Below are 11,143 nucleotides of genomic sequence, written 5' to 3'. Positions count from 1 at the left end.
GCCCCCTGATCCAAGATCCGCTGGAGATCAAGTTCAGGGTGCGCCAACCTGACGCACACGAGGACATGACACGCCCCGGTGTAGATCCCGTTGGACGCCTCCTCCCCGATCCTGGCCGCATGCTTGGAGGGTATCGCCTCCATCGCCGTGGCCAGTTCCGCGAGCGAAGACGTCAGCGAGAACTCATCGGGGTTCACCGGGATCGTGGTCGTAACACCACATTCCAAGGCGAGCTGGTGTAGGCTGGTGTAGGTGACCCGCAACGAGCCACGGAGCTCCGACAGGTTGTTCTCGAGTTCCGCTACGTGGTCCTCGAGTCCCCGCCGCTGTCGCTCGTTGCCGGCCACCAGTTCCCTCATCTTCTAGAGGTCCTCACGAACCTCCGCTAGGTCACGCGCCAGCTTGTCGGCGCTCGTTTGCCGACGACGCCGCCGCTGTCCTCGCCTCGGCAATCTCGCGACTTATGCCGCGAGCACCAACTTCGAGGAGGCGCCCCATCTCGACTTGGAGCTCCCCCCAGGTGAGGATGTCAGCAGGCGGGCCACGAGCAGGTCCGAGATCACTGGCTGGGCCACTGGGCGTCGCCTCACGGCTTCTCGAAGCGACCACGACATCGGTCGAGGCCACCACAGGAGACGCGCTGGAGTTCCCTCCGGACCCGTTGTGCGCCGCCTTCGCCCGCGCCGACCTAGAGAAGATTACCATGTCTGACCCTCAAGACAAGTCTCCAGAATTCAGCTGAGGGAAAAAACCTCAAATCTCGTCCACTTACTTCTCGCCAAGTGTCACCAGCCTCTGCCGTCGTGGAGGTGGCAGGGATGCATCCAAGGCCTAAGTAAGACGAGTACGACGTGAGGGGGATGTTTTCCGACTACATAGTTAACAACTCGAGTGACTTACTGATGGGGAGGACGCTCTCCGGCGGCTGCCGAGCACGGAGGTGAATTTTCTCCCCTTCCTCAGGACACGGCTGCCACTAGTCGTGGCAGCAGCAGCAGCGATGGCCGCGTCGGACGCCTCCTGGGCGACGCCCTCCTTCAACGAGGCCGCCGCCTGGTGGTCCACAAGTGGTCCAATGATGTCGGTCAGAGGGAGAGCCTACATCACGTGAAATCATTATGCGATCTAGGACCAAAAACAAAGAGGTCGACAAATACACTCACGTTGATTGCGGCTTCACGCTCAGCTTTCCCTTTCTCGCAAAGGGGGATAGGGACATCGCTTGCTGTTGTCGGGCCGCTGATCATCAATTGGCCGACGCGGCGCTCCACAGTTTCGCTGTTCAAACCTGTGAATCGAGAACCAGAATTCGGTAAGATAGGAGGAACATGAACATAAGGAAATCAAATTAAACACAAGAAAAATACCCCGAGGAGAAACCCAGGCGCGTCCTCCGGCCCAGAGTAGTCAAAGGCTGGGTGGGCTCGAGCCTGGAGCGGCTGGATCCGCCTACCAATGAAGTCGGCAGCGACTTCATACCCTGACAAACCCCGTACTCGGAGGTCATCGATGGCATCGATGAAGGACTGAAGAGAGGGGGTCAAGGTGGGTTTGGCGGTCCAAGACGGAACCTTATCTGGCTGTTCCTCAGGGACAGCAAAGATCGGATCCGAATCCTCTATCTGAAGATAGAACCATCTTGCTCGCCACTTGCTACGAGAAGAAGGGCACTGGAAGGGCATATAGCGCGACTTTAGGCCATCCCGAAGTCGGAAACCAACACACCCAGATACCCTGGTGGATTCCATCCAGCGCAACTCGTAGTAAAAACGAAAGAGATCGAGAAATGGCTCTACCCCAATATAGGCCTCACAGAGATGTGAAAAGATATTGAGGAAGGCGATGGAATTGGGGTTCAGATGGAGCAAAGAAAGACCCTAGAAATTCAAAACGAGGAGGAGAAACTCAGAAGACGGAGGGAGAAAGCCACAAAGAATATGATCCTCTACCGCAACCATGCGGCCTAGGACAGGTTCAGGTTCAGTACCTCCTGGTTCCCTCTCCATGGTCCCGCGACCGGGGAGGGTGCCCTCCTCCTGCAACTTCTTCAGGGACGCACTGGTTGAGGTGGACTTGTCGAGGTCCATCGCCGTCGGAGATCGCCGGAGAAAGGACTGGGATGAACAAGCTAGGGTTTGTGCGCGAGCGGAGAAGATGAGGAATGCTTGGAGGCTGGAGAGTTTTTCTTCACAAACAAGCGGACTTCAAAATGGATCCCCAAAAACCTCTTAAATAGACACATTTCCGACGGTGCGAATTCCAAGGAAAGGAGAGAGAGATGCCCGCCGGAAATTTCTGGGTCCGTTACGCGTGGCGGTTTCTCGGACTTCAGTTTAAATTCACTCATGACCGTTGGGCTTCACATGGTGTTGTCGATTACGCCTTGTCTTTACAGTCCTCGCACTGAGAACGACAACAGCCTTGACACCAGAAGTCGCGATCGGTTACACGAGTTCATTTAAGCAGAAGTCGGGGGTTACTGTCAGGGTTACGGGTAAGGCATACCCTTTACCCTTCGGTATACGTCACATATCGATATGGCATGCCTGCGCGTATATGGACGTTTTCTGTATATATTAAGGAAATCCTTCACGGAGTTTGTAGATGAAAAGAGTTCTACTCGGTCAAGACTGGGTCGTCAATGTATCGTGCAGGGTCCGATGTCTTTGAGTCCTACTTGGGAACCGCCTGACCTACGATATAAAAGGGACCCCCTGGGAGGACCTAAGGCATCGAATCTCATAGCCAACACAACCACCACAGCCTACGAAGTCGGAGCCTACAGGAGCCAAGTCGCCGGGAGATCTATTCGAACCAACTCGATTACGATCTCGCCAGTACCATCGAGTTCCATCGTTCCCTTTGTAACCTGTGATTTCCATCATATAATCCCATATCAACTGGATTAGGGCTATTACCTATCAAGGGGCCTGAACCAGTATAGTCTTCGTTTTCTGTCTGCCTGATGTCGTATTACGTAGATCCTTATACCAACGTACCACAATACCCTCTATATCCAGTCTACGGATATCACTCGTCGACACACTGTAATTTTAATAAAAAAGTTGTGTAAGTAAATATATATGTATTCATTATTTTCTTTGAAATATAAAATTACAGTCCTATATAACTAAAATTACATTTGTCAATTCGGTTGATATGACATGTAAGTGCATTGCAATTATGATAATAATATTGTGTAAGTAAATATGTTTTTGTTATTTTCTTTTATTTGTCCGTTAGATGTAAATCTAAGGTCCGTTAGATGTAAATCTAAGGGTAAAAAAAATCCGGGTGATTTTTAGTTAGAAATCACCCGACAAATGGATAGGTAGTTCCCCCGCTCAGACAGGTCGTTTGATACATTGGTAACCTGGTAGATCAGCTGATACCCATGCATCAAGTGATACTTAAAAAAAAAAAGCTATGCCCTTAGATAGAGAGGGAGGACAGAGGCCTTTGGTGTCTCTTCCCATTAAGAATTGAGGCTTTATAATTACGAGCCAATATTTCTCTCATGCACTTACTCGTTCATGGTTCGATATTATGGTATCCTAGGCGTGGAGGAACCACACCAATCCATCCCGAATTTAAGCTACTATAGTAGGTATCGACTGATACTCAGGCATCAGGCGATACATACGCTACCAAGTATCAAATAATACCTACTCTTTCTGTCCAAAAAGAATCAAACTAGGAGGGGATACGACCTTTCCTAGAAAAATGTATATGAACATACCCATGTCGACATATATCAACCTTTTTAGCACGGAGGGAGCAAGAGGTATCATCCCATCTTAACGAGAGAATTTTTTTCATTTTTAAATTATTTTTTTTAAAAATATTTACAAAGATAATCTTTTGTCGCAAAAATTTACAAAAATAGACTCTGCCACCCTAGTGGAGGGCGGCAAACTGATGTGGCAGACGACGGCTCGACGGCGCCGTGTGCACATTTTACGCTTTGGAGGGCCGCAAGGGGCGAAATGCAATTTGCCCAACTAGAAAGAAGCATTTGCAAAAAAACCAAGTAAAATGCTTTTTTCCAGCTCTGTTGATAATGGCCCTTCCCGGGCTGGCTTTTTGCATGGAGGCACCTTTGCCGCCCTGGCAGTGGGCGGCAAAGGTGTTAATGCAAAAAATTCAACTTTTTCTATTTGCCGTCACCGCCCGTCGAGCCGCCGTCTGCCATGTCAGCTTGCCGCCCTCCACTAGAGCGGCAGGGTCTATTTTTGTAAATTTTTCCTACGATAGACTATTTCTGTAAATATTTTTTTTAAAAAAATTAAAAATGAAAAAAATTCCTTAACGAGATAACGTCACGTGGGAGTCAAGGCACGTCTTCCCGGCCCATTCTAGATTACCCAGCAAGGCCCAAGTCCACGCGCCAGGATAAAACTGCTAATCCCGTCGTCCTCCCTCTCCGCCGCCGCCGCCGCCGCCCCTCCGCTGGCTTCCAACCTGCTCTCCGCCGGCCTGAGGCTGCGGCTCCCCTTCCTGCGCGCCACCGTCAGGTACCCTCCCGCTTCTCCCCCCTCAACTATATTCGCTCGGTAGATCGCCGGTGCCGCGCCGTTTCTCGCTCGGAGTGTTCGCTCGCGTGGCTGGACTTCGCGTTTGCCCTTCCAGCCGCCGCAGGGTTTGGTTTCGCTGCGTTTTCTCCTCTCTTTGGTGCTTGTGGTTTCGGGTGCATGTCGATTTGCGGTGAGGTTTTAGTTGATCGGTGTGGATTCGGGCAGACCGATCTATGTGGTTCGTTGCCTCTCCGGTTCAGATTTCTTAGTTGTGTGTGTGTAGCTTGACCCTTGGGTGGAATTTGATAGTGTATGCTTAGTTTCAACTTATGTTACTTGGTTGCAAATATGTCATTCTGGATCCATTTGCTTATCTAGATTACTTGAGTTGCCAATTCTGAAATATTTCAACTTATCTTGCCAAGGAAGTTTGTAGTTTATAGCGCAACAAATTACATATGGATGTGGATGTTATGAATTTGTGCACATGAGATGCTTTCTGCATATGTTTCGAATGTCTTTTTGGTAGTAATTTTTATACATTGCTTGGTTAAGCTACTTTTGTTACTATGTGCATTGATTTACTTATCAGCTGGGCATGATAATGAAGTTTGAGGACCCTCATGTCTGTATTTTTTTCCTGGGAGATGGATTTCTCGTCTTCATTATTCATCTGGCATGGTATTATATGGATATATTTTATACGCGTAAGATGTATATGGTTAATCATTTAGTATTTCGATAAATATGAAAGATCTGATTTAGAGGGGATTTCTTTTTTCAACTCAAGCTAATAAATTTGTAAATGAAATAATTTGTCTGACCTCCTGCCCCCTTCTTCTCGCCTATTTATGTTTTGGTTATGATGTTAATGTCTTATCCTAGTTCTATCACATACTAGCTTCGCCCTGTTGTCTTTCTTTTTCATGGGTTTGTTATGTAAGCTCAGCTGGTTCAGAGTTGATTGCACCATTACTGTTCGTTCAAAATAAGCGATCAGTGTATGTGTAATGAGGTTGTTAGTTTTTATTGTTTAATCGAAAGCAGTGGTTTTAACCCAAAGGATTTAAATAAACCTTTTATTTTTGTTGTTTTTTCAGGAAAATGTCGTCAAATCCTGATGGAGGCAGAAGTTTTGCTCGGAGAGATCAATTACTCAATATCCAATCAGATGTTCATAAGTTATGGGATGAGGGCAAGGTTTTTGAGGCTGAACCTGGGAGTAAGCCACCAGGCCCTGGGGAAAAATTCTTTGGCAATTTTCCATACCCTTACATGAACGGCTTGCTACATTTGGGCCATGCCTTCTCATTGTCCAAGCTTGAGTTTGGTGCTGCATACCATAGACTCCGTGGCTCAAACGTCCTTTTGCCTTTTGCTTTCCATTGTACGGGAATGCCCATCAAGGCCTCAGCAGATAAACTGTCAAGGGAGGCTCAACAATATGGATATCCTCCTGTGTTTCCTGAATTGGACTCAAGTATTGAAGTTGCTGATGATAGCCAGCCTGACCAGGGGGTTTCTGTTGCCCCAGATAAATTTAAGAGCAAGAAATCTAAGGCTGCTTCAAAGGTTGGCTTACAGAAGTTTCAGTGGGAGATCATGAGGGGGTTTGGATTGTCAGATGAAGAAATTGCTAAATTCCGGGACCCTTACCACTGGTTATCTTACTTCCCTCCATTGGCAAAGGAGGACCTCAAGGCCTTTGGCCTGGGTTGTGATTGGAGGAGGTCGTTCATAACTACTGACATGAACCCATTCTATGATGCTTTTGTCCGGTGGCAGATGAGAAAGCTGAAGAAAATGGGCAAGGTTGTCAAAGATATGAGGTACACAATCTACTCTCCATTGGATGGCCAACCTTGTGCTGACCATGATCGAGCTTCAGGTGAAGGTGTACAGCCTCAGGAGTATGTGTTAATTAAAATGGAGGTGGTTCCACCTTTCCCACCCAACTTGAAGGCCTTGGAAGGAAGGAAAGTTTATTTGGCAGCAGCTACCTTAAGACCTGAGACGATGTATGGGCAGACAAACTGTTGGGTATTACCTGATGGAAAATATGGTGCTTTTGAGATCAATGACACCGATGTCTTCGTTCTGACATCAAGGGCCGCCCTTAATCTTGCATACCAGGGTCTATCTAAGGTCCCAGAGAAGCCAACTTGCTTAGCTGAGCTATCTGGCAATGATCTGATTGGTTTGCCCTTAAAGTCCCCTCTTTCTTTTAATGACGTTATATACGCACTTCCCATGCTCACTATCTTGACAGACAAAGGCACTGGCATTGTGACTAGTGTGCCAAGTGATTCTCCAGATGATTTCATGGCACTACAAGATTTAGTATCAAAGCCAGCTTTGAGACAAAAGTTTGGAGTCAAAGATGAGTGGGTTCTTCCATTTAAGATTATACCAATAATCAATATTCCTGAATTTGGAGATAAGTCGGCTGAGAAGGTGTGCCTTGATCTCAAGATTAAAAGCCAGAATGACAAGGAGAAACTTGCGGAAGCTAAAAGGATGACATATCTCAAAGGTTTTACTGATGGAACAATGATTGTAGGGGAGTTCAATGGGAGAAAGGTTCAAGAAGCAAAGCCACTGATAAAGAAGCAGCTTTTGGAAGAAGGCACAGCAGTGCTGTATAGCGAGCCTGAGAAGAAAGTCATGTCAAGATCTGGTGATGAGTGTGTTGTTGCTCTCACAGATCAGTGGTACATTACTTATGGTGAGACTGAATGGAAGCAGAAGGCAGTCAAATGTTTGGAGAAGATGAATACATTCTCGGCAGAAACCCGTAATGGTTTTGAACACACATTAGGCTGGCTGAATCAGTGGGCTTGCTCTCGGTCTTTTGGCCTAGGTACTCGCATTCCATGGGATGAGCAGTTCCTCGTGGAATCTCTTTCTGATTCCACCCTCTATATGGCATATTACACAATTGCTCATCTTTTGCAAAATGGTAACATGTATGGTAAGGAAATATTTTCTATTAGACCAGAACAAATGACAGATGAAGTTTGGGACTATGTGTTCTGTGATGGTCCGGCACCTACTACTGACATACCTCCAGCTCTCTTGAGTAAAATGAAGCAAGAATTCGAGTATTGGTATCCCTTTGATATTCGGGTGTCTGGCAAGGATCTTATCCAAAACCATCTGACATTCAGCATTTACAACCATACAGCACTTCTTCCGGAGCATCATTGGCCCCGTGGCTTCCGTTGCAATGGGCATCTTATGCTTAATTCTGAGAAGATGTCCAAGTCCACAGGGAATTTCCGTACTCTTCGGCAGGCCATTGAAGAATTCTCTTCTGATGCCACTAGGTTTGCCCTTGCTGATGCTGGTGATGGTATGGATGATGCCAATTTTGTCTTTGAAACAGCAAATGCTGCTATTTTGAGGCTTACCAAAGAAATTGCATGGATGGAAGAGGTTATAGCTGCTGAATCTTCCCTTAGAACTGGACCTCCCTCTACTTATGCTGACCATGTGTTTGCTAATGAGATTAACATTGCGGTGATCGAAACTGAGAAGAGCTACAATGCCTTCATGTTCAGAGATGGCCTTAAGTTGGGGTTCTATGACTTACAATTGGCTAGAGACGAGTACAGACTTTCTTGTGGAGCAGCAGGCATGAATCGTGATTTGTTGTGGCGGTTTATGGAAGTTCAGACTAGGCTTATCACCCCCATTTGCCCACACTATGCTGAGCATGTGTGGCAAAAGATCCTGAGGAAGGAAGGCTTTGCAATAAAAGCAGGCTGGCCAGTTGCAGGAAGCCCAGATCCTACTCTAAGAATTGCAAACAAATATTTACAGGACTCTATAGTTAAATTCAGGAAGCTGCTCCAGAAGCAAGAATCCGGTTCCAAGAAGCCCAAGAAGGGAGCTGCTGCACCTCCTCCATCTGAGGAAAACAAGCTGACTGTTGGTCTGATCTATGTTAATGAACACTATTATGGATGGAAAGAGCAATGTCTGAGGGTGCTCCAGTCTAAATTTGACAGCCAAGCTCGGTCCTTCGCCCCTGATGAGGAGATTACTGAAGCACTGAAGAATTGCTCCATCGGGCAGGAAACTAATTTCAAACAAGTCCAGAAGCTCTGCATGCCTTTCATCAAGTCAAAAAAGGATGAGGCCAAGAGTGTTGGGCCCCATGCTTTAAATCTGAAGCTTCCATTTGGTGAAATGAATGTTCTCGAGGAGAATTTGGAGTTGATCAAGAGGCAGGTAGGCCTTGACCATGTAGAGGTCTTGTCAGCTTCTGATGAAGCAACTCGTGCTAAGGCTGGTGCTCATGTTTCAATGTTGGACAAGACCCCTCCTTCTCCTGGTGAACCAGTAGCAATCTTCATCAGCAAGCAGGAGTTTGAAGCCCAGCACTGAGCTTAAGTCGCAGAATGAATTGTTTACAGTAACTCTCGTGATATTTTTGTCATTTTCATGGACATATTAAACTGTTATATTAGCTTGCGGCTTCTACAATACTGCAGTATTTGCGGAAAATGAACAAATTTGTTCTTCCCTGTAACAGAGTGATGATCTTGCAATACTCCCATTTTGTAGAATGTTTAAGCTACTTACTGTGTCACTTATTTGCAGTGCACTCGTTTTTAGTTAATAGCTAGTAACTTATTTGCATGAATTTTTTTGGTCACAAATTTTAGCCTCTTCATTGTAAACATTCTGGAGACTTCCATGTTTATATGTGAACTAATACTTATTATCAGGGCTCCATCTCAATAAATCATTGCAAGGTTAAAGATTTTATCTGGTTGCTGCAAAAGTTGGTATATGGAAAAAGCCAGGTGGTTTGGATTTTTGAACAGTCCAATCCTATGTACCAACTTCCTGGCTGTAGGGCTACTTGGCGGTTGGCAGAGAGATCCATGTCACAATGCAAAAGCACCTGTACTTTGTAGGAATTTTATAGGATTTTCATGGATATTATTTGAATATCCATTTTCACGTGAATTAATTAATTTATATAGAAGTTTTCATGGTGCAGTTATAGTGTTTTGAGTTGTCCAAATATTGACAATTACTTGTGCAATGATTACTGATCATAACAAAGGTTTGTTTTCTGCAGGTCATGGTTGAGCTCGAGCAGCAGAATTGGTTAAGCAGAACCTTTTCACCAGTTTAATACTTACCTCAAGTTTTCCACTGATACCAAGTTTGCAGTTGCTATTATACTAATCTGTCTCAGAATCCGCCATTTCTGAAGCAAACTGATTCACCTAACATAATGTTTACACTTTGGATTTTTAATCATCTGAACATTCTCCTCCAGCTAAAACCTACACCAGCTGGGACTGAGAACTTCTGAAAACTGAAACTAGCCACAATCGAGATGTAGGGTTGACTGCATCCACAGCTATTCTTGTAGGCGATCATCTGCTCCTTGCAAATGTTGGAGATTCTTGGGAGGTCATTTGTAGAGGAGATGGTAAGCTCAGAACATTTCTGATCGTGTTTTTACTCACTAATTATCCAGTTGTTCAGCTTCATATCCTTCCTTTTCAGCGGATGTATTCTCCCCTGATCTGTATCATCAGAGTTCATATCTAAATTTCTGCAATCTGCTTCTCAAATGATTGCAATCTCAGTTTTGTAATCCAATTATAGATCAGTACTGACTGGGCATTGATCATATTCTGATTCAGCTACAGCTGTGTCAAGACTCAAGAGACCACAAGCCTGATCAGTCGATGAGAGGCAGAGGATAGAGAATAGAGGATGCTGGAGATTTTGTCATGTGTGCTGGTATTTATCTCTTTGGTCTCTTCATTCTGCTAACTCTACATATTCTTACAGCTGAACATTTTCTCCATCCTAGCTAGTAGAATGCTAGATCCCTTTCTTGCTCTACCCAAAACCATTCTTAACATCTATTCACCTCATCAGCCTGCTTGGGCGTTTTTGGGAATTGCTTATCTGAATCTGACTATGCTTCCTTGCTCACCATCTGGCCAGTACCGTCCTGAGCCATCTCACGGCAGAGGAGGTTGCAGGTCTTGTCGTGTGATTTGCAGCTCTAATTTTAAGGCTGAGCAAACAAGTCTTTGAAAAAGGGGTAATCAGATAGTTCCAGTTCCAGCACTGCAATATGCTCTAGCTCTGTTATTCATAACTTAGTGTGGTCAATCTTTAATGCACAAAAAAAGGCATAATTGGAACCCAAAAATAGTTCTCACTCATTTTTGTGGCTTATAGTTTCTCGCTGATTACCGTTCTGTTCGGCATGTCCGGTAAAATCTAACTTGTATTGGTTTAAAGCTATTTTGCAACAGACGTTGTTCACATAGTTAAATTGAATTACATTATCTGATACCAATGTGTCTTGTGAATTTAAACCTGGGCTGCTGTCTGTGTTCAGCCTCCTGGAGCAGAACTGATTTTTGGGAGAGATGCATTTCTCTTCTTACTGCCTCCAATGTATATTTTTGTTTGGATTTTCTTTAGATTTGTGAGGGCTTCTTTTTCCTTTTGGTACTTCTCATGGCCAAGGATTTTGTACACAAATTGTTTCCTCATTTATAAGATTGTTAAACTCTCAGCGAAATCACTACACTTTCTATATTAGCTCCTGGATGCAACAGTTCACTTGGTTATAAAGCTTGCTT

The 11,143-nt window shown here is 45.3% G+C and overlaps 1 protein-coding gene across 1 annotated transcript; it reads left to right on the top strand.

The window, feature by feature from the left end:
• The first annotated feature begins 4,379 nt into the window (after positions 1 to 4,379).
• LOC127784512 (leucine--tRNA ligase, cytoplasmic-like) lies at positions 4,380 to 9,144 on the top strand. Its single transcript, XM_052311835.1, has 2 exons — positions 4,380 to 4,514; positions 5,615 to 9,144. Exon 2 carries the CDS (start codon positions 5,619 to 5,621, stop codon positions 8,901 to 8,903), a length of 3,285 nt encoding a protein of 1,094 aa, XP_052167795.1. The 5' UTR covers positions 4,380 to 4,514; positions 5,615 to 5,618; the 3' UTR covers positions 8,904 to 9,144.
• The last annotated feature ends 1,999 nt before the right edge of the window (positions 9,145 to 11,143 follow it).

Source organism: Oryza glaberrima, chromosome 9 (genome assembly GCF_000147395.1).
Source record: "Oryza glaberrima chromosome 9, OglaRS2, whole genome shotgun sequence".
In the NCBI taxonomy this organism is placed as follows: domain Eukaryota; kingdom Viridiplantae; phylum Streptophyta; class Magnoliopsida; order Poales; family Poaceae; genus Oryza; species Oryza glaberrima.
The sequence above is the reverse complement of the archived record's forward strand: the minus strand, read 5'-3'. Positions and strand labels throughout refer to the sequence as shown.